This window comes from Saccostrea cucullata, unplaced genomic scaffold, assembly GCF_032062105.1.
Source record: "Saccostrea cucullata isolate Sc308-1 unplaced genomic scaffold, CSIRO_AGI_Scuc_v1 ctg512, whole genome shotgun sequence".
Lineage (NCBI taxonomy): Eukaryota > Metazoa > Mollusca > Bivalvia > Ostreida > Ostreidae > Saccostrea > Saccostrea cuccullata.
The window spans coordinates 131,048-155,863 of record NW_026935905.1 but is presented as its reverse complement, the minus strand read 5'-3'; the positions used below and the strand labels follow the sequence as shown (position 1 = coordinate 155,863).

Genomic DNA, 24,816 nt, shown 5'->3' with positions numbered 1-24,816 from the left:
GGAAAAGATTTTCCCAGGAAGAAGAAAAATAATAATAATAATAATAAGAAACAGAGTAAAAACAATATGTTCCCCAACTTCGTTTGGGGAACATAACTAGTGCTAATTGTAACGGGGACCGTTACAGATGTTCCCCAAACGCTCCCCAACTCCCTTTTGGTGCCATATTCCCTGGAGGCTTCATTAAATAGGACAAACTCTATGCATTTAAGACTTTAACAACGTTTACCCAGATGTGTACCAAGTTCATTCAAATTTAAGCATTGCACGCTTGCGCATGTGAATGCATGTGCGTAATGACCATATCATCTTGTCTACACAATCTATATATTTTGATATACTAAATATTAAAGTATTTAATCCAAAAGTATAAAAAAATACGCTCATTTAAGTGTATTTGCTATTTTACTCTTTTCACGTGCACGCACGTGCATACATGAGCATGGTGACTATACCATCTTGTAGAAGTCCATTACATCTATCTATGTTCTAAATCCCACCCCGTTTGATTGTAAACCAAGGGAGTTATAGCTGTTTAAATTTTAAGCCAATCAGATTGCAGCGCATGTACACGCACGTGCATGCATGTGCATGGTGACCATACCTTCTTGTAGAAGTCCATTATATCTATCTATGATCCAAATCCCACTCTGTTTGGTTGTAAACCACGTGAGTTATAGCTATTTAAAGTTTCAGCCAATCAGATTGCAGCGCACATGCATGCACGTGTTTTTATGATAATTGCTATATATTATGTTGTAGGATATCCTAATGCATGGCTATGTTCAAAATTTCAAAAGATTTTGTCAAAAAACAAGAAAGATATTGAGACTTTAGTTTTAGCCAATCAGAGCGAAGCGCACGTGCATGCACGTGAGATCTTGCTATTTTGACCATGTCATCTTGTCTATATTACTAATGTATCCTTACATTATGAGTTTCCAAAAAAATCATCAAAAAATAGAAAAGTTACGGCAATATCCATTATATTGGTCATTTCACGTGTTGCACGTGCACGCTCTTGCAAGCACGTGCGCGCAAAATGACCTTGATTCCGCAAATCTACATAACATGTCTACTGACCCTAAAAAGGTTTTACCTACATCGGACGTACAGTTTACAAGATCATTCCCGGACAAAAAAGTACCCAGGAAGAAGAAGAAGAAAAATAATAATAATAATAATAATAATAATAAGAAACAGAGTAAAAACAATATGTTCCCCAACTTCGTTTGGGGAACATAATAATAATAATAATAAGAAACAGAGTAAAAACAATATGTTCCCCAACTTCGTTTGGGGAACATAATAAGAAACAGAGTAAAAACAATATGTTCCCCAACTTCGTTTGGGGAACATAATTATAGGTGAACAATGGCACTATTTAACACACGTTCTGTGCAAGTCTCATTAAATTTCATTCAGTGGTACAAGAGGAGTTAAGGATAAGAAATTGGTACCTAAAGGCGTAACAGACGGACGTACAGACAAACAGACGGACATCCCGATCCCTCCATACCCTCCCAATTTTCAAGGGGGTGGAGGTAATAAATATATTGAATCATACGCGCAAAAATTCTTTCACCGTTATCCGTCGTTATTTGCAGACCATGCCAAGAATTCTCGTCCGGTTTTCAGCAGCGATGGAGTCAATAAAAGTGTAATTGATGTAAATCACCCATATTCACCAAGGATTTCATTCCCCAACGCTTGGATGACAATTTACGGCAGCAGATTTCTGCTGCCGTAAATTGTCTTCCAACATTTGGGGAATGTGGGTGATTTACCCACTGAAGTTTCAACGTTTAACGTTAATTCGACTTTTATTGAGTTCGCTCTCCGGATAGAATGCGTAGGTTTTCTTGGCATGCTATTTTTGTATTCATATGAAGTAGAATTACTAGTCCTGAAAAGAGGAAAACACTTGGTGTGGCCTTCAACTCGACATTTAGATATATCGACGACGTATTTTCAATTTACAATTGTTATTTCCATTTTTATTTCGATAGAGAGTCTGGCACATCTCTTTCCTATGGTGGCATATTTATGCCATCTACATAACTTTTTGTCAACATAAGATATCATGTCAAGTCAAGATAACTTTCGCGTCAAGTCATGATAACTTTCTGGTTTGTCGTCAGATACCAACTTTTATCTTGTACAGTCAAGATAAGCTATCATATTTTTGCAATGGCTATCTCGACAAAACGAGATAATTTATCTTCTATCGCGATTAAAAGTTATCTCGTCATGTCAAGATAGTTATTGCAACAAAACGTGATAGCTTATCTTGACTTGACAAGATAAAAGTCGGTTTTTGACGACAAACCAGAAAGTTATCATGACTTGACGAGATAGTTATCTTGACTTGACATGATATGCTATGTTGACAAAAAATTATGTGGATGGCATAAATATGCCACCACACTTTCCTATATTTGGATATGTTACTTGAAAAAGACGTAATGGTAATCGAACAACAAAGCTTTATGATAACCGTGATGACAAACCCCCCTTACTCATCTAGCAATATACCTTCATCAGCGGCATACGGGGTTAAATATACCTCTCTGTTGATTCGATACGCAAGAGCATGCTCTACGTATGTACAATAATAATTATTTCTAGATTGATTGATTGTATATTATTTAACGTCCCTTTCGAGAATCGCCACCACTGGAGAGCTGCAAATTTTGTCCTATACTCGGCACTTCGGGCCATTGAGCAGGGAGGGATCTTTTTCGTGCCAGCACCTACTGCGACACGGGACCTCGGTTTATACGGTCTCATCCGAAGGACCCATATCCACGTCAATCAATACACAGAATATCAAACTGTCTCGTTTAAAGTAATTATTTTGTAAGTTCTATGGTCGGTACAATGACCTTTTCAGCAAATACATCTTATCATTTAGTCAATAGCTGACTGTCGTTTTTCATATTCATTGTTAGCCCATTATTTACACACTGCATTCAGTTCACTGTCGACAGATTTTTTGCGTTTTTTTCCCTACAAGGAGCACACGGCGGATGTGACTTGTCAACAGGGGATGCTCACTTCACCATGGCACCTGATCTAACCTCTGATTTTTTGTAGGCCCCAACGTGCGTGTTTAATGGACTTTTGAGCTCGAATACGAATACTGTTTGTAATGATCTTCCTAATATTATACTTGATCCAGACTGCAGTAAATTACACGACAAAATATGCTCGTTCTCTTGCGTGATTTCAATTGGTATCTCTATATAATTTCTTTTTAACAAATGTCGTTTTAAACCAACTAAATTTAATTCTACAGTCATTGATAAAGTTTTATAGATGAGAACTATGGGCATATATAACAAATAATTAGCAATACTGTAGTAAATAGTTTATGCTTTGTAGTAAACGAGGCCTATGGATTTTTATAATATTTTGTAATTTTTTGATCGGGTTCAAGGTCCTATGAGAACCCGGAAATAATTTTTTAAAATGGCGACCATGGAAGAAGGATTGCACCTAGAAAAAGGTTTCTTTGCCCAATTTAGACGCTATTTAAGAGACAATGTTTTTAATATTATCCAGAAATTATTTCTTTAAATATCTGATGATTGATTGCTAGTTTTAAACGAAGACAGATAATGCTTTAGCGCCTGGAAAAACTGCTTGATAGAAAAATTTGTCTTGGAACAAGCCCACATCACAAATTCATATAAGCATAATTAGTATTTGTTGTAAGTTTATGAATAGCTTAATAAAGATATATGTGAATTTTAATTAAAGTTTCAAAGTTAAATTGAGAGATTGTGCCAAATCTGTTTATGTGTTTAACTGTTATCATGTGGCAGACATCTAATATTTTTTCTTCTTCCAGATATCAACAGAGCTATTGATCTTCTGGATGCACTTCAAAAAAGTGAGAAAACAACCTATTTCACCAACTACAGTATTATCTTTAGAACAATAGACAGGCACAGGCTTATATCTAATTCCCTTTGCAAACTTTCATGTTTTATCAGGTTGGGAACAGTAGCCCAAAAGGGATATAATATCCCAAATCATCAAGTGAGATATAAATTTACAGTGCAAATTTTTTTTATTTTGGCTATAGATGTCATAAATCCGCATTAAAATGTGAAATGAATAACTTTTGTCAAGCAAATTTTCTGCAACCCTACAGGTTGTTAGATTGATCCCCAAGAAGTTTACAAACTTCTGAGGGATCAATATGTTATAAATATTGGTCATACAGAAAAACTTGCTAATCAAAAGTTATTCCATTATAAGTATCTTGATGCGGATTCAGGATATTTATAGCCAAGATCAAAATTTCTTTTTTTGGATTGTAAATTTATACCTCATATGACATAAATATCCCAAATGGGCTATTATATCCCATTGGGGGGATTGGTCCCAACCTGTTTATTTGCAAAACATGTAAATGTCTTTCATGATAGATCTGAATTTCTACAGCTCAAACATTAATGCACACATCAGTCACCTAGTAGATTTATATTTGTTCTTGTTGTTAGTTTTGTTACCTATTATATATAATAATTGTATTGTATATGACAGGCAATAATTAAAACATAAATATCTTGACTGTAACTCTCATATTTGTTGCTGCTGTTTTAAATTTTAGATAAAGTAACAATTCTTTCACAGGTGGACAGATTCCATCTCAGAAGTTGGCAGCTTTGCAAAGAGTTCTTCAAAGTGATTTCCTAAATTCTGTGAGGGAGGTTTATGAACACGTTTACCAGACTGTGGACATTACAGGAAATGAAGAAGTCCGAGCTAATGCAACAGCCAAGGTAAGGGGTTGGGATATAGGAAATGAAGAAGTCCGAGCTAACACAACAGCAAAGGTAAGGGAATGCTGAGATCAGACATAATGGAATTTCCATGAATTCAATAGAAGGAAGCTGATGAAAAAATGTATTCTACAGCTATTGGTCATATTGATAATTCTTAAAGTTTTCAATAGGTATTTATCAGTTAAAATAAATGATACATAGATTTAATACAAAGAACTTTAAATAACAATATTTGAAATCAAACTTTGATATTTGTAATAACCAATATATTGCTTCAAAGCACTGAATATTTTCAAACAATGACGTCATATATTTGAAATGACGTCATGAAAATGTCGTAAATCTAAATTTTCCATGATTTCTACAGAAAAATGTATTTATTATGTCAATATTTTGAGTAAAAGTCACCGAGCGCAGGTCTGATCAGGCTCAATATTTTGATATAATGTGTAAAATAATAATATCAATGAAATATGTAAATATTTCCTGAGCAAACTTGCGCTCTATAAATTTAAAGTTAAAATTGTTGAAATTTTGTCGATTTTGTCCTCTTTCTAGAAAATGAGATAAAATCGGACTAGTTTGTGACGTCATAAAAACAAAAATTGTCAATAAACTACTTTGAAACTATCATATGTTCTGTAAGTTTATATTTCTCATACAATTTATAAAATTCATCACATTTTCAGAAATTTTCAAAATTTGACTTTAGTGGGGGCAAGGATATGCAATATACTGCATATAGTTTTTTAGCAATTTGGTTCCCAATAATATTAAGCATGCTGAATGATCATAGCAAAGAATGCTATCAATGGAACCTTTTTTTGCAAGCACCTATTAATATATGGATTTTATCAACACTACTGTTACTACTACCAGGGTAATTTATCATCTAACATGCATATCATAAACATGAGTTCCAAATCACTTTTTCTGGACAAAGATATGACAGATAATGTTTAAGATGCAGAAGTTCAACTGGATTTATGTAACCATATATACCAAAGAAGCTGATAGATATAATAATCTCCTTTAGCAGTTGTAAAATTGTTAATCTCCATTAACTGTAGATATGAGCTGCAACTGATCCCATCACAGGGATGTTAATGATGTTTTACCCTTGAAGCCAAGCAAACATTTCATTCATTTATTTTTTAATCACAGGCCACAGTTGCAGCTTTTGCAGCCAGTGAGGGACATGCCCATCCTAGGGTGGTAGAACTTCCCAAAACTGAGGAGGGACTTGGTTTCAATGTAATGGGTGGAAAGGAACAGAATTCTCCGATCTATATTTCTAGAATTATCCAGGGTGGAGTGGCAGATAGACATGGTGGCTTGAAGCGTGGTGATCAATTACTTTCTGTAAATGGGGTGGTAAGTATTCTATATTCTTAAAGAAAAGGTTTAACTGTAAATCTCCAAGTATAATGCTAGTCTTAATCAGGCAAAGTTTGAGTTAGATAAATGAATGATTGACAAAATAATTTTTGCATGAGGATTCATATCTGTGTAGTTCTTGAAATAAACATGGTAAATGGAGTCTGGACTTTTTTTTGAATATTTTTGGTTTGTAGAGTGTGGAAGGAGAACATCATGAAAAAGCTGTGGAACTTCTTAAACAGGCCAAAGGTAATTTTACAATGTACATCAATGTACATCAATATATGCTTTTTTTTTCAAATTATACTTACATATATATGTCTATGAAAATCTCAACCATCTTTGTTATTTTTTTTTAATTTTACTATTTTTGTTTGTTTGTGTTATACATGTAAATAAGTCAAAACTAAACCATTTGCATAAGGAACTACACTAACTAACTTCTGATTACCACTGATTCGGCACTGAACAAGATTCTTTCATAAAAGAGATTTTCAATGCCAGCATATAGTAATAATGTGTTTTGAAATATTTTAAAGCGTGATGATGAGATAAATACAGTCACTTTGATGAGGAAACAATGGAATTTACTGTCATTACTTTCATTTGCAACTGATAAATACAGTCACTTTGATGAGGAAACAATGGAATTTACTGTCATTACTTTCATTTGCAACTATCTTGGAGAAATTCCCAATAAAATTACCTGGGGCATGGTTTTCAGCCATGAACATTATAGAGACTATCTCATTTATTTTATACTTACTATCTACAGGTACAGTGAGACTAGTGGTACGATACAATCCCAGGGTTTTAGAGGAAATGGAGGCAAGGTTTGACAAACAAAGGGTGTCATCCAGAAGGAGGCAATCACCATAGTAACCATCACAACAACATCAATTCTTTTTTAAAATACATAAAACGTTGACAATTATCTGGGATTTAGTTACAGAAGTATACATATTGTACCTAGATAGGAACAAAGTCACCAAGGATGTAATGGCTTGACAATTGACATTGAATTTTGTGATGTTCCGTTAGGAATCAGTAAAAGGTTAGTGATATAGATTGAGGCATGATTATTTATGCTGTTGTGTGATAGAGAATTTTAAAAGTGTATGTATTTGTAAATCAGGATTTCATTTGTAAATCAAGATTCTCATTCATTTACTTGCATTTTATAATTTTTTGCAATATAAAAGGCACATGTACATTTTTTAAATGGTAGACAGTTTACAAATATCAAATGTATTGTACATATATACAAGTATATTGAAAAAATATGGGTTGTGTTAGAGTAGAAGAAATAAAAAGTTTTAATTTAACTTGTTGCTAGTTTTTAACTTTGATTTTTCTTTGGAAATGAAATGTGAGTTATTTTTGTTGGGGAATGGCAAGTGATGTGTTGCAGTTGATTCAGAATGCAAGTTTATACCTTGGAAAAATCGAACTCAACCATGAAACGGTACATGTACATGTATGTGCTAATCTCGGGCAAAGGGCAAAATTAAAAAATGAGTGGATTTAAAAATTCATTACCACATTTGAAATATTGTATTGAATAAATAAAACTTGATTATGTCTCATTTTCCAAAAACACCACAATGTACATTTTTTCAATGTTATTTTAGAAACAAATTTTTAGCCAATCAAAATCTCTGTGCAGGATACTGTTTCATGGTTGAGTTCGACTTTTCCATTCAACAAGCAGAAATGATGCTGTTTTACAGTTTAGGGAGATAAAGGAAAACAAAGACGTATGCCATATGTGGTTGTGTAGATACATTATCCTAGAACTCGGTGGTAATAACTAATAAACAGTTTGCCATTGCATAAATTCCTCTGAAAGCGTAAATAACTGCTTTCTGAGGCAGGGATACTGAGTGTAACTAGGAGTTAGATACCTTGTATTATGATAAAAGAAAGTTACAATGTTGTAAATTAGTTACCGTAAAAGTTTTTAGATTACAGATACTGTGTTTCAAATATCTGAAAGTTTTCTCGATTTAATGAACGATGAAAGTTTTCTGAATTTATTAAACTTCAGACACCATTTGTATTTAAAGTATGTATACATGATTAATAAAGGCCTAGGCATTGGTTTAGAGATCATGTGATTTTGTAGACTGCCGGTATATTCTGAATGCATGAGAAATCATTTATTGAAATAGTACAATTCTCAGGTAAGCTTGGACTTTAAGTAAGGTGTGGCATTCTTGACGTAACATAATTAGCGTCTGAAATTTACACAGCTTTCATTCACTGTTGAAATATACATGGGATAGAAATTTGGGCAAATGTTAACTAATGCATCGAATAAATGATGACACTGAAATACTGAAAGTCGAGTTCTGTGTTGTTTTCAGTAAATTTATTCGTGCAAGTAAAATAATCATACAGAAAAACCTTGTCGTTTGAGGAGACGTTCTTTTATGCCGTCTTTTTGATACCAGAGTACTTTTCATGCACAAGCCAACACACTAGCTGACAACAACTCATAATTCGACTTTTAAATTTATTTTTTCAAGATTTTTTTTTGTATTTTCTCTACATAAAATACCTTGATCAAGGTATGTGTAATACATTGATCAAGCTATATCTTTATCAATATATAATATACCTTTATCAGGGTATTGTGCTGGAACACTTTTTTTCCAAACTTAACTTTTAACTATTGAAATTTTTCATTGAATGGTCCGGTTGCCCCCCCCCCTCACTTTTTGTAAGAAGGATAATGTAGTATTTTACCCACACGAAATAGGATTTTTTTGAGTTTGGGCAATTTCCTTTTTTTTCTTCCTTATCAATTTCTTTTACGTGGGTTGAAATGTTTTCTCTGCATTTCGATGAAGGTCACCAAACTAAAATGATTTTGAGTTTAGAATGTTAATGTACCAGTTTGAATATATAAATTTCAAAAACTCAAACTATTGGTATATTGAAAGTTAATGAATATTTTAGTTCAAAAATTTTAATTTTAAATTTCCGAACAGGTTTTAAGATTTTAATAAGATTTTTACCTAAAATGTTCAAAATTCAAATTTCGTAAAACGATTTTTCTATTTTAAACTTTTGATTTTTAAGCTATCGTTTGCTAAAAAAAAAAGTATACACTTAAAACAATCTAAAATTAAGAACCATTTTACATCTTTTACTATTTTAAAATTAACTTCAAACTTCTAAATTTCAAAACTTTTTAGATATTTGGAATTTCTATTCAACCATTTAAATTTCAAAAACCAAACCACTTTGAGATTTTAGAAGTTTAATTCAAATATCCAAAATATCGATTCCAAACCTGCATGGCTTGATCTTTAAAACTATTTCAAAACCTCGATTTTTGGATAAGCAAAAGAGCTTTTAGATACTTAGAATACTGAACTTATATTCAAAATTCAAATCGGATTTGGAAAGTTGATATTTTGGGTATTTAAAGTAAATTTCTAAAACTGAAAGTGTTTAGATTATTTGAAATCAGAACATTTGAAATTCGGTCCGTGTAACACTTAAAATAAAAACAATTCAAATTTTCTAAAATGATGCAGAGTTTATATTAGTTCATTTTTATAAATTTCAAAATTTCAGTAGTTTTTTTTTAAACAACCGTATAATGAATTACTACGTAAAAATATAAAAATAGAACAAACGTCATTTCTAAATATAGGCCTAAATTGTTTTTCAGAAGTGCGTTTTAAAATGAAACTAAGGATTTTTGTTGTCCAATTTCTTATTGTTTACAATATATATGTTGTCATTTTAGCAATTCATACAGTTATTGACCATTCCTAATCGTATATTTGCATTTTGGAATGCATGATGCAATCAGCAATCGGCATTCTCAGATATTTTTAGCATTGGATCACTACGCATGAAAATTCAACAGAAATGATTAATCTCAAAATTAAAATATAAATCCAAACTGGATTTATTTTTCTAAAATGCTAAATTGAGTGTTATATATCTTCAGCAAAGAAAGAAAAAGTATAAAGAAAGTAATTCTCACTTATCGAGTTCTATTTTTTATTCGGAAGTATTTTTAGTTAGGCGGGAATTTTCCGGAACTTCCGAGAATGATTTAACCGAGAAAACATATGACAAGATGAGTTTACAACCAGTTCAATTTCTAAAGTTCACAACAACGGAATGAAAACATGAATCGATCTATGAAGGATTCTAAGAGTGTCTCTAAAAATTCAAACGAATCAGAAAGCAGTAAGTGCTCTGTTATAAAGAAAACGGATCAACAAGATTGGAAAGAAACAACGTCCGCATTTGCTAGGTCTATGTGTAGGTGGCCATTTCATAATCCATTTGAGTGTGTCGAATTTATACCAGAGGAATATAGTAAAAGACTAAAAGACTTGCTACCCGAAGAAGACGAAAATAAGACAGGGACATGAATACGAGACTTTAAGGATTATTTGTGTTTGTCATGAATCCATATGGAAAAACTAAGAATTGGTTCTGTAGAACAGACCGCTGTGATAGTACATCAGTCGGTGGACGAACTGTGCCAAGTCTCTTAAGGCTTGATAGTACGGGTAACACACTTTGTAAGAGAGATAATCATACATCTCTTAACAACAGCATGGCTTCTTGTTTTGCAAAAACTGTTGGTGGCATTATGCAAAAAAACAATTTTTCAAAGGATAATTTTGTTGGTAGTATGTCAGACTTTCCAATATTACAGAATACTTGTGATTTTGCTTGTGATAAAAATATGGCAGCTAAAAACAGTGACTCTAGAAACATGCCTGTAGCTTCCTGTTTTGGAAATTTTCAGGGCTTGGCTGGGTGCCTTGGCTTGAATGCATGTAGTTCTCTTTCTCAACACCAAACATTGCATCATGGTCATTTTCAACTACCTTATGTACAGTTTCACCCTGCAGTTGTCAATGCCTTTCCACACCAAACTGATTCGGCCAAAAAGCAGTTTGTGAAATGTCAAAGCCAAAGGATGGGGAAGAAGAGCAATCGTTATTTCCGATATGGATGGAAAGCTCCGCCTAGGAAGTCATCCCCTGAGGGTGAAAAGTCAGGTGCGCGGCCTACAAAGTCCGAGGATGCTTCGGTACGCAAAAAGCAAAAATGTGATAACTCAGAGAGGACTCAACAAGATAAAGAAAAATATTCTGAAAAGAAGAAAGAGGAGAAAGCTAAATATAATGATGACAGTAAAGATTGTTTATCTAGTCATATGTGTAATTTAAGTCTTGGTGAAAGTGTCGCAATTGAAAATGCATTAAATGATGGTACACCTCTCAGTTCAGATGACACGGAAGTAGACAAATCAAAACCAGACTGGTTCAGCATTGGAAGGCGGGATTCCGAGAATAAATTATCTCCATCAAACACGGTGACAGTACTAGACAACTGGGATGATGAAATATGTGAAGAAATTCAATCAGAAAGCTCAAAACTTCAAGAAGAAATTTTAGATCTTTTAGCAACTGATGATGTGAAAATCAGTGCTAGCAATACATGTTCCAAGAATATTGGAGATGAGTTATTGCAAAGCATGGACATTGAATGTGAAAATACCTGTGCCACCAATGGTGAATTAAACTGCAATGACAGCAAACAAATGGTCAAAGATAATGAAGATTCTGCTCATCAGTGCCAAAATAATGAACCACATGCTGTGTTATTTCAGCGTAGCATGAATAAAAAATGTCGCCCTTCCAACAAAAAACGCAGTCGAAGGAAAAGCAGCAAACATTCAAAGTCTTTCAGATGTGACCAGGGTCAAAAAAGAAAATTGGAGGATGGAAACCCTTCTAATTTTGGTGCTAGTGCCATAGCCTTTATCATGGGAAATTGTGATCCACATTCCATTTTAGACAGTGAGAGTGATTTTTCATTTGACAGTGATGAAGATTCCTGCGAGTCTATGGAGGACGATATCGACTTTCAATTTGCTGACCCTTTCAGTTTCTGTGAGAAAGCCATTTTTCCTACCAGTTCTAGTCCAGGCCAAGAGGTCAGCCAAGCTGTCAGTGCAGCAAACCGTGCCTGGCATATTGGGTCCCAAGAATCCAGTCCAAAAGATGCTCCGCTGGAAAATAAGAAGGTGTGTATCTGGGAAATCTGATAAGTTTGATTATCTCTTCCATATTTTGTATGATTTTTCTGGTATTTACTTTTAAATATTGGTACAATACATTATTAAACAAAATGTGAGTAAATTCAAAGATGAATATTTCTATTTTTCAGGTTCATTTTGCAAGAGCAGAGAATCTCGCAGAAATGCATGAAGCAGACGAATGGAACCGCAAAGGACACTGGGAGGAATATGCAAGGGATAGAGAACGATTTAAGCGAAGAATAGAAGAAGTTCAAAGAGTGTTAGATCCTGTTCTGAATCAGAGTCATCGTGAGCATGTGTATAAAAGGCTTCATACTGCTTAATGGGGTTTTGAGAATGAAACAAAGTGCTTGGTTGTGCATCATATATTTAAAGCAATGCAATTTCTGGCTTTTCATTCCAAAATTTAGTTCAACATTTTCAAGAATTCATAGGAACAGGGGATTATTATAATCTGCATTTTTTTTTAATCAGCAATTTAAATGATTGAAGAAAATTGTGATTTAGATTACAATGAAAAATGTTAATTGATTTTAATCAAGCTTCTTCAAATTCTTTGTTGCTGTCCTTGATTTACATTTTATGCACATTTTATTACTGTGTTTAGTTTTATTGTGAATATTAGCATTAAAATATTTATTGCTAATTGTTTTGATTTTTATCTTTTTATAATTTAGAATTTTCTTTTTATCTCGTCTGTGCCAAAGTTTCTGAATTAGGATTTCTTCTGTGGTTGTCCATAAGGAAATCATTCTTGTTGTTAGGCAATGATTTCTCCACATTTTTATCTCATAGAGACAAAGGTCTAATGTAAACCAATCTTGCTAGAAAAAATATTCGGGTCAAGGGATTTAAGCTTGTTCAAATGAAGGGCCACACCTACTTTCAAGGAAAGAAAATGAATAACTGGTGAAATTTTTATGGTATCTTTAAAACCAGAAGTCTCTGTAGAGACTGTAGCTCTACTAGTTTGAACTTGTAATAAAGGAAGAGAAAAGTAGCAGTTGGGACTTAAAACTTTACAAAAGCAATAAATAGAATAATGATCCTTGATTAAGTCAATTTTTGTAGCAAGATTGCTATAAGACCACAAACTGTAGGAGTAGCTTTTAATAAAATTTTACAGAATTGTCACGAAGTTACCATGGCAACATCAAAATCAAAAACAAAACGGATAATTATGTATCTCAGTGTAGTCTACTTGCATGCCAAGTTATATTACAATCAGACTAAAACTGTTGGAGGAGTAACAATTTGAAAGTATTTCATGGAAATTTCTATCTATAATATCCAAAGCAACTTTGTTCATCGAAATCAAAAACCATTGTACAGAATTATGTATCATAGTGTTGTCTACTTGTGTGCCAAGTTATATGGAAATCAGACCAAGTAGCATTTTAAAAGTATTTCACAGAAAGTTCTATTTCTAGTAACCACGGCAACACCGTTCATCAAAATCAAAAATCGTTATACAGAATTATTTATCTTGTGTAGTCTACTTGTGCGTCAAGTTATATTGAAATCAGACCAAAACTGTAGGTGAAGTAGCGTTTTAAAATTATTCCACAGAAATTTCTATTTTTAGTAACCACGGCAACATCGTACATCGAAATCAAAAAGCGATACACAGAACTATGTATCATATTGAAATCAGGCCAAAACGGTAGGAACAGCATTTTGAACAAGATGTGTTTGTGAAACACTATGTGCCCAGTGGCACAAAGTTTAAAAAAAACTCTACTTTTAGCATAAAGGTCAATGTCAAGGTCACAAGGTCATTGACCTTGGTATCATTTGAAAGAACTTGATTATTGGAGTATGCATACCAAATATGAAGTCCCTATACCTCATGGTTTAAAAGTTGTAGTTAACGTTCAAAAAAGCTATTTTAAGCATATAGGTCACAGTCAAGGTCACAAGGTCAATGACCTTGGTTTCATTCAAAAGAGCTTAATAAGTGAAGTAAGCTTACCAAATATGAAATCTCGATCTTTCATGGTTCAAAAGTTATGGCGAAGGTTCAAGTTTGAAGACAAAAAAACCTATTTTTAGCATATAGGTCACATTCAAGGTCACAAGATCATTGACATTGGTATCATTAGAAAGAGTTTTATTTGTGGAATATACTATTAGTTACACAGTCAGTTAGTGACCTAATACGGATTCATACAGGGTGTGAAATGGAAATCTGTATTGGGCGAGGCGAAGCCGAGTCCCAATACGGATTTTCATTTCACACCCTGTATAAATCCGTATTAGGTCACTAACTGACTGTGTAACGAATTTATCCCGCTGAAGACCTTTTTAAATATAAAAAAAATATTTGTGCATATTATGAAAATATTAGTTTTAATCCAATAACAATCAACATAAAATATCGTTACGGTAACAAGAAATTTAACTATAAACTACCTACGTTAACCGTTTCTTAGACACCATTTTTATTTACAATAACAACGCTTCGAACGGAATCGCGTGCCCGATTTTCATATTACGCCTCGACGGAGACGTAATATGGAAACGGAGACGTAATACGGAAAATTTCAGGGCGTCACGTGATTAGCTTTTATCCAATCAGTAATCGACAAATATGTCTGAAGCGGGATAAATACTAAATATTAAGTCTCTATCTCTCATGGTTCAAAAGTTACGGCGAAGGTTAAAGTTTGCAGAAAAAAAAACTATTTTTAGCATATAGATCAAAGTCAAGGTCACAAGGTCATTGACCTTGGTGTCTTTTGAAAGAACTTCATTAGTGGAGTGGGCATACCAAATATGAAGTCCCTGTCTCTCATGGTTCGAAAGTTATGGCGAAGGTTAAAGTTTGCAGACAAACAGACAGACAGGACAAAAACAATATACGCCTCAGATCTATCGATCCGGGTGCATAAAAATTGTTTACAGACAGACGGACTGACGCCGGAGGCATTACTATCGCATAAGCTCTTCTGGTCTCTGACCAGTACACCGTGTCAAACCGTTACTTTGAGGGAGTCGCGAAAAAGAACGAGGGAGTCGCTTTTGACGCCAGGGGGAGTCGATTTTCTTCGCTTGAAAAACTGCCGAAATGTAGGTCACGGTGTTTTGTTGCATTTAGAAATAGTTTTTGGACAAATACTATATCGCACGGAACAATACGATAACTGAGGTACATGTACATCAGAAGTTTACCAGTCTTAACCATCTAGTATGCTCAAACACTTCGGATCTTTTTTCAGTATTCACAAATTTTACTTTGACGATGACGAAAAATATGCATTAATGAATATTTATGCAGTATAACCAGGTTGTAGGTGATCTAAATGTTTTATTATTTGATAATCTTTATTGTTTGACAATTTGAATTTGGAAAATGATCGTTTAAGGAATGTACGGAGGCGATTTCTAATTTCAGTGCAAAGGTAACGGAGGGGGGAGTCGATTTCTGTTCATGATTAAAAAAGGGGGAATCGCAAAGTAATCTAAATAATGAATTTTGGCAATCAATGTTGTCGAAATGAGAATTTTGAATGTTGAAAATGTCATATTTTATTGTCAATATCAATCTTTGAACGTAATTATTCTGAATTTTTAGAAATGACAAAAAAGAAATCATCGTTATGACTCCATCAACCTAAAAAAAAGGGAAAATACAAAATACCAGTAGTCCGTACAAATGGAAATTGACAGCTGATATATTAAACACCCCCTCAAAAACTCCTTGTTATTCAAAATCTCCCAACACCAAAAAAGCTGAAATTCCATAGAGTTTTTCAGTGCAACCAGACAAGAGGGTCACCTTCCCTGTTGAAAAGAACTCCCAAAAGACAACGGGTTAACAAATTTTCTGATATACAACAATTCAGCGAAATCGAGTATCATGATATGTACAGCTGACATAGGTATCCAAACACAGGATGAAAATCCAAAAACAATATCTGAAGACCTTTTTTCAAAAGCTTCTGCGAAACTCTTCAAATACGATAAAGGCATATAGTAAATAAAGTTTTAACATTTTTGCGCCTTATTGATCAAAGTTCTACATAGAAATTTGTAAGAAAATTCTTTAAAAATCCTCTTCTCGAAAATAGCAAAGCCATAATTGATCATATTAATATGGAAGCATCCTCAGGTTGTGTAGATTCAAATTTGTTCAAATCATGACCCCCGGGGGTAGGGCGGGCCCAAAATGGCCGATCAAAGTTTTACAAAGAAATATACAAGAAAATTCTTTAAAAAATTTTGGCAAAGCTATAATTGCTCATATTTATATCCTCAGCTAGTATAGATTCATATTTGTTCCTAACCACAATGCTCAGGTGAGCGATGTGGCCAATGGACCTCTTGTACTGAATCATTGCACCAAAGGTTGCCTTTAGAAACAGCATCACACACATTTGTAATAGATTGATGGCAGGGACGTAGCAAGGGGGGGGGGGCTGCCCCCCCCCCCCCCCCAATTTTTCCCCAAAATATTAATTTTTTTTTTCATTTTCCCTTTTTTTGTTTGTTTTTCCCCCCCCCCCCCCCCACTTTTTACCATAGTATAATGATATCAAGAAATTGTAGACAAAAAAACTGAAGTACTTTGCTTTGAAAAAAGTCCCCCCCCCCCCCGAAATAGGATTTTCGAGTTTGGGTTTGGGCAACTTTTAATTTTCTTTTTTTTTTGGCTTGTCAACTTCTTCAGGTAAGTAAAAAAAAATTCTCTGGTTGCCCCCCCCCCCCCCCCCCACTTTCAAAAACGATGCTACGTGCCTAGATGGTAATCTTTTTATTTAAAAAATGCACATTCTTTATTCAAAATGTCTAATTTCACAACCTCACAATCTTTTACAGGGGGTCTGATAGTCGATATTTCAAACTAGGTGTAATTAAATTTCTTTGATATTACATCTAAAGAGAAATTTTGTATCCTAAAACAAAATGATCAAAGTTTTTTGAACATTGAGTTAGAGAATGATTTTGGCCTGTTTATTTTATACGAATTAAACGCCAATTTGTCTTTCTCTTTGCAAGACTTTGTAGAGAGTGGTGCTCATTAACATATGCGCAGAAATCGAATATACTGGCTCAGACTGTGATATATTTTGTTAGGTTGATGGAGTTAAAAGGTATTTCTTTTTTGTCATTTCTAAAAATTCAGAATAATAACGTTCAAAGATTGATATTGACAATAAAATATGACATTTTCAACATTCAAAATTCTCATTTCGACAACATTGATTGCCAAAATTCATTATTTAGATTACTTTGCGACTCCCCCTTTTTTAATCATGAACAGAAATCGACTCCCCCCTCCGTTACCTTTGCACTGAAATTAGAAATCGCCTCCGTACATTCCTTAAACGATCATTTTCCAAATTCAAATTGTCAAACAATAAAGATTATCAAATAATAAAACATTTAGATCACCTACAACCTGGTTATACTGCATAAATATTCATTAATGCATATTTTTTGTCATCGTCAAAGTAAAATTTGTGAATACTGAAAAAAGATCCGAAGTGTTTGAGCATACTAGATGGTTAAGACTGGTAAACTTCTGATGTACATGTACCTTAGTTATCGTATTGTTCCGTGCGATATAGTATTTATGCAAAAACTGTTTCTAAATGCAACAAAAAACCGTGACCTACCTTTCGGCTGTTTTTCAAGCGGAGAAAATCGACTCCCCCTGGCGTCAAAAGCGACTCCCTCGTTCTTTTTCGCGACTCCCTCAAAGTAACGGTTTGACACGGTGCAGTAGAGCTAAAAAATTGAAATGAAAGGTTCTTTAGATGGATTCACGTTTTTTTTTACAGGTCCCAGGTTTAGGGCTGCTATATCAGGAATTAACTATACGTACCATCTTTAATCAAGCTAATTCAGGAACTTCGTCTCACTTACTTTATGAAAAGAGAAAGGATGGAAGACCCTAAGGGAATTTGTATCCCTTGCTTATGGAAATAAGGATGAAAGCACAAAAGAAAAAGTGTCGACCTTGTCCTTTGAACTTTTTGAATTTAAGTCAATATAGAGGTCATTTTAAGCTTACCTTAACAAAGTTAGGGGTGTTTATGTTATACCCTCGGTGCCAACGTTTTAGTGCAGTTTTCTTTTTAAGTACTTTCACAGAGATGCATGGAAGATGCTTCTAGTGTGTTTCATTGCACCAGTCAAGGTTTCAGATGCAATTTCAGCAAAGGAATAAAAAGAATGTTTTGAGAGCAGTCAAATTTTTTGTGAGTGTCTCATTTCTACTAATTGACTTCAGAATCTGGATCTGACCTACATTTTTTTGATAAGTGAGCAGGTTCAAGTTTTTTTTAGCAGGTCTCATTTCCAAGTAACTATATGCATTATGTTAAGCAAACTTGCATGGTTGATACCACAGGCCTTTGGATCGTTTAAAAAAATTGTTTGTAAAAATATTTTTTTAACACCTCAATTTTTTTTCTAAGCGATCTAAAGGCCTGTGGTTTATACATCTACGGATACACACTGGTGCCATTTATTGATTTTTTTCAATTTAAAGTTGACAAGCAAATTCAAAGAATTGTGGTCCCCCGCTTTCAATGTCTTTTTGGGTGATATGTCATTATTTATGGCATATTGTGTATCATATGACATTGAAAATTTATCATCAAAGTTGAATTTTGTGAAAATTAGGTCGATCGTGAAGGTTAAGGGGTCAGATCAAATTTATAGTGTATTTAGAGAGGTCTTTTCACAGGTAACACATATGTGTAATATGAAAGCCATATCTCATCTCATTCAAAAGTTATTGCCAATTCAAAGTAACTTTTAATTTTTCAAAAGTAGGTCAAAATTCAAGGTCACGGGTCAAAAATCATAATGTGTTTTTAAAAAAAGTCTTGTCACAGAAGTATACATGCTTGATATCTTGCTGGTGGAACATAGGGCCTCGGCAACAGTCCTCCATCGCACTCTGTTTTGAATATTCTCTTTAGAGAAGTGGACAGACTTGTTTGATTGTTTGTAGTTTAAGAACCAGAAGAGGAGCACAGATTTAACATTGATGTCATAGATACGAAGTTCCATGCATATGGACAGTGCCGTCGAACTCCACACAGGCTTAAGACGTGTCTCGCTTTATTAATTCTTGCATTTATATGTCTTCATTTGTTCCACCAGTGGCTGAGACGATGCTGTCTAAAGTATGTAAAGGAGTCTACATCTTTCAGGTTGTGCTCTCCAAGCGTGATTGGTGTTTGCTGTTTGTTGTGAAATCGCGTTTCTTCTGTCCTGTCAATGTTAACTTGTAGCCCTGTCTTTGCTGCTTCTTTTGCAAGCCTGTTTGTCTTGAACTGCATATGCTCATATATCTGGAACATAAGGGATAGATCATCTGCAAAGTTGAGTTCTTCCAAACACTGTGTGAAAGTCCACTGGACTCCAATCTTGCTATCTTTAGTTCTTTCCCACAGGATTCAGTCTAGCTACTACCACTAGAAAAATCATTGGTGACATTAGGCAGCCATGTCCTACCTCTATATGCATCTCAAACGCTTCCATAAGCTTTACAATGAGGATGACATGGCATGTATCCTTGTCAAACAATTCTTGTATGAGGTTGATGAAGATAGATGGTGTTCCATAATGCAGGAGTAGTTTCCAGGTGACTTTTCTAACAACACTAAGAGACAAGTAAAATTGATACAAAGCATCAAATCGGCCGCAAACAAAATTTAGCATTTAAAAAATTCTTTCACAATATTTTAAAGCGCCCATGCAAGGAAATAAAGAACGTCAAGATATTCAAAGGTGAAATAGATGATTTTTTATCTCAGGCTGTCTTCAAAGCAAAATAAATAATTAAAAACAAGATGTGTGAAACACTATGCGCCCGGCGGCAACAAAGTTAAAAAAACATATTTTTAGCAGGTCACAGTCAAGGTCACAAGGTCATTGACCTTGGTGTCATTTGAAAGAGCTTAATTAGTGGAGTATGCATACTAAATATGAAGTTTCTATCTTTTATAATTCAAAAATTATAGCGAAGGTTAAAGTTTGCAGAAAAAACTATTTTTAGCATATAGGTCACAGTCAAGGTCACAAGGTCATTGACCTTGGTGTCATTTGAAAGAGCTTAATTAGTGGAGTATGCATACTAAATATGAAGTCTCAACCATTCATGGTTCAAAAGTTATAGCGAAGGTTAAAGTTTGCAGACAAACAGATAAGCAGACAAACAGACAAACAGACAGACAGACAGAACAAAAACAATATACGCCTCGGAGCTTTCGATCCCGGCTCATAAAAATTAAATAAAATAGAATTTACCGCATTTGCTCATAAAAAGATTCATCGATGTAAAAAAAAAAAAAAAGGTCAATGATAAGAATTTATTGTCTTCAAAATGAAGATGTAGGCCTCTCAAGATAAAACACGTGCAGATACCCTGAATTTTGGTCATGAATAATAATGCCCATGGCATGGTCTCTGCAGAGTAGGCTATGCTGCAAGCCGCGGTGGCGGGTGCAAAATGTAGAAAAAATATCTGTTTGTCATTTGCAGCTGTAGAGCATATTCAAAACAAGTATCACTAGTTAAAAAACTTTTCAATTGTTATTTACCATGCACTTTTGCCACGTCATTATTATCCGGAAAATCATGACGATTTCCTTTCATATCTTATACACTCCCAGACTGGGGAGTATCTATTGTGAACTCCTTTTTATACAACCATAAATTATCAATTTTCTGATGAGAAATGATAATGAAATTGAAACATATTAACAATAATTAATATCAAGTTTAAATCAAGTTTTTAAAAAATTTTACTCGTGATTTTATTCTTGTTTTCATTTAAGAATTATTTTACTGAACTACATGTAATAAAAGAATAACGTCTCATTTCCCCATGTGCATTTTCAAACACTACCACAAATAGATCGGCCGCTGCTGCGGCCGATAATCAAAGGCCATTTCAATGTTGATGAAGTTCAAATAAAAGTCTGACTGCCACTGTAGTGACTGTTTGATTATTATACGCAGAGTGGCGATCTGCTATATGCAAAAATTAGTTGAAATTGCTTCAGCGGTTTCAACAATTTTCGATCTCTTAAAAGCTTAAACAGGGCATACAAAAGGCCCATGGGCCACATCGCTGACTGAGAAATGTTTGTAGCCAGAAGTCTTCTATTAAGGAATGCACCGCAGAAATATGAAAGCCCTAGCTTAAAAAGTTAGTCAAACGTCAAGGTCAAGTGTTAAAAAATTATGGTGTTAAAACAGATAGCTAGAGGCAGCCTGAATGACTCAGGTAACCCCAAAAAGGTACGACAAAGTTAAAGCATTTGAAAACTTTACCAACCTTCAAGTTCAAAACAGAGGTCAAATATCATATATGTAGTAGTTACCCCATATCATACTGTTGGTTATGTGTAGATACTCGATGGGCGTGGTCATAATGACACGAGGGAGCGTAGCTCCCGAGTTGTCATTATGACGACGCCCATCGGGTATATACACATAATCAACAGTGTGATATGGGGTAAATGACTTGTACCATAGTTTTCAAAAATCATTCATATGTAAGTCAGCTTAGGAATCGGTCGGACTGGTTCGCGTGATTGAAGCATTAAGTGTTTGGTTTCAAAGATGCATTTGGATTTTGTATGATTTTACGCTCCTTCGTGTCCTTCTGACCACGTCCATCGAATATAGGGTAAGTGATTTGTATACAATACTTTTCAAATTTTGCTTCAAATTTTGCCCTATACTCGGCACTCAGGGTCATTGAGCAGTGAGAGATCTTCCTGTCAACACCTTCTGCAACACGGGACCTCTGTTCATACTTTATAGGTCTCCACGTCCCACAGTGGGATTCAACTCCTTATTTCGTGACTCTAGGGTAGGCGCTTTAACCGCTGGGCCACGCAGGCGATATAAAAATTAAACATATCTAGGCCAGTTTAAAAAGTTTGATTTATGTAATTGGAAAAAGTAACGAGTTTGGTTTCAATGATATATATGTTAGTTTGATATGATTTTTTTTCTCGTAAATTACAATCGTCAAAATTACATACTAATAATTTAAATTTATTATGAACTAGGTTTAACTTAAATTTTTGTAAACCTGATACAAACTTTGCCGTGCACAGTGGTACATTGATTGAAATGTTTATTAGAGGCTATGTACATGTATATTTCAATTTAATGAAAATTAGATCTTTGATCGGCTAGATCCGCAACCGAAAAGGTTATCTAAGTACAGTAGTGTACACTTGTTTTTTTGTCAAGTATGTACCATGTTTCCTTTGTTGGTTATCAAAAGAACGATATATTGGAATCTACTAAGCCAACGTCACCCTGGTCATTACACTATCTAAAAAAAATGTTTAAAAAAACAAGCCATTTCTGAAGTTTTTTTTCTTCACTTTTAACTAAAGTTAACGTATTAATGGCCGTTTTTAACTGTTATTTATTACAAAATGCTGTATACAGTTGAAAATGTTGACTCTTTTTTACTCTCCTAAATTTGGTATCACATGCCCGTATGATTGTTTCATTTAAAAACAGTGCATGATCGTTTTATAAATAGTTCTTTTGTCCCGACTCGATGGGCGGAGTTATAGAAAAGTGTGGGTTATGTACAGAAAACCCACACTTTTAACAAAAGAAATGACACCTAACTATGGTACAAAGTCTGAAAGATCTTGATACAATTAATGCAACTGTAAGTAGATTTTCATTTTGTTTCATTCACAAGTTATCCCCAATGTTAAAATTTTTGAAAAAGAATCCAAAGATCAAGGTCAAGACTTTCAGAGAAAAATCAAATTATATTCAGAAACATCATCGTATATTTTGAAATGTCTTTTCACAGGTAATGTACATATGAAATGAAAGCCATATTTTATCTCTCGTTCAAAGGTTATGATCAAGGTTTTTCTGATGTAAGTCAAACTTCTAAGTCAAGGGGTAAAAAATCAGAGGTAAGATGAGGCTATGTGTGCCTGTGTGACAGACAGGAAGGGTACAATGTAAGTGGGTGTGTGTAAATTAATAAAGTTACCCCCCCCCCCCCCCCCGTTTACATTAACAGTGATCAAAAGTCCGGAAATCCGTATTATATATTTTTCCGATTTTATATCCTACTAACCGCCATTTTAATCACACAGAATCAGGTATTTTCCACTATCATTTTGCAATATCTTTACTGTACTTTTTGAGACATTGCGACTGTTGTTATTTATGTAAAAGTTAACAGAATTATACTTTCAGTAACATTTAAAATGAATAGATCTGTGAATATCATAGCCATTCCAAACCAAAAGTAGATATTGTAGGATGCTTAAAGACTTTTAAATTTAATTTGCCGGTGATTTAAAAAAAAAATCAAAAGGTAAAAATTTGAAACATTTTCATCATTTGAAATGTAATATTTTTGCATTTTTACAGAATAATTTTTTTCATTTTATTGCATGAATTCTCATTTGTATTGCATAATTTTCCATCTGGCAGTTATATTGTATGACAATACATAGAATACAAATGGAAAATTATGGGATATATTAATGCAAATTATATAGACTGAAATAGCTATTATATGTATATAAATTGATTGATTGATTGTATATTGTTTAATCTCGAGAATTTTTCACTCATATGGAGACGCCACTAGTTGCCGGCGGAGAGCTGCAAATTGTCCTGTACTCGGCCTTAGTATCCAAACTCCAAGGTTTACGTCAAAAGTACAATTTTTATTGGTCTCCAAAGGAAGGCTTTTCACTTGGAGTACTAAGTGATCAAAAAAGTCAAATGTTAATGTTTTAAAAGTGCGTCAAATTAAAGGCAAAACATATTCATATTCTTGCATGGAAAGGTCTTATCACAATAAAAAAAAATACTCATCTGGAAGTATGAAAGTTCTAGCATCAACTGTTCAAAATTTATAGCTAATTGCAATAAGTTAAGTAAATTCTTGCAAAACTAGATCGTTTATAATATGTAAATATCCAAGGAAGTGTCTTGTCACAAGGAGAAGGATATGGAGATAACGAACAGTATTCAATTTCAAAGTCCATAAAACAATACTAAATACGAGCAGAGCAAACACGGACCCCTGAAACATCAGAGGTTGGATCAGGTGCCATGGAAGAGTGAGCATCCCCTGCCGACCGGTCACACCCGCCGTGTGCTCCTTGTCATAATCAGGAAATAACAGAAAAAATCCGTAGTCATTTCAGTGTATAAATAATGGACTAACACAATTGGTATGAAAAACGTCGGTCAGCATTTGACTCAATGAAAAATTGTATTTGCTGACAAGGTCATTGTATCGACCATAGAACTTACGAAATGATGACTTGTTTCGTCAACTTGCTTGTCAATAATTTACCTCGTTTTAGAAATTGTTCATTCGTAGATCATGCTCTTGCGTATCGAATCAACCGAGAGATATATACCTTGTATGCAGGTGATGAAGGCATATTGCTGCATAAGTAAGGGAAGTTGACGATAGAAATGTTAAAGTCATTGAGTTTATCATATAGCTTGGTTGTTAGATTACCATTAGTGTCTTTTTCAAGTAAAATATCCAAGTATGAAACAGAAATGTCGGAATCT

At 34.1% G+C, this 24,816-nt stretch overlaps 2 protein-coding genes across 2 annotated transcripts; both read left to right on the top strand.

Moving 5' to 3' along the window:
- The first annotated feature begins 3,451 nt into the window (after positions 1-3,451).
- On the top strand, positions 3,452-7,499 carry LOC134244180 (protein lin-7 homolog C-like). The gene is made up of 6 exons (XM_062726449.1): positions 3,452-3,508; positions 3,854-3,895; positions 4,645-4,793; positions 5,961-6,170; positions 6,371-6,425; positions 6,952-7,499. The coding sequence occupies exons 1-6, from the start codon at positions 3,472-3,474 to the stop codon at positions 7,053-7,055; spliced, it is 597 nt and encodes a 198-aa protein (XP_062582433.1). The 5' UTR covers positions 3,452-3,471; the 3' UTR covers positions 7,056-7,499.
- A 2,728-nt stretch (positions 7,500-10,227) lies between these two features.
- On the top strand, positions 10,228-12,907 carry LOC134244179 (uncharacterized). The gene is made up of 2 exons (XM_062726448.1): positions 10,228-12,246; positions 12,390-12,907. The coding sequence occupies exons 1-2, from the start codon at positions 10,609-10,611 to the stop codon at positions 12,582-12,584; spliced, it is 1,833 nt and encodes a 610-aa protein (XP_062582432.1). The 5' UTR covers positions 10,228-10,608; the 3' UTR covers positions 12,585-12,907.
- The last annotated feature ends 11,909 nt before the right edge of the window (positions 12,908-24,816 follow it).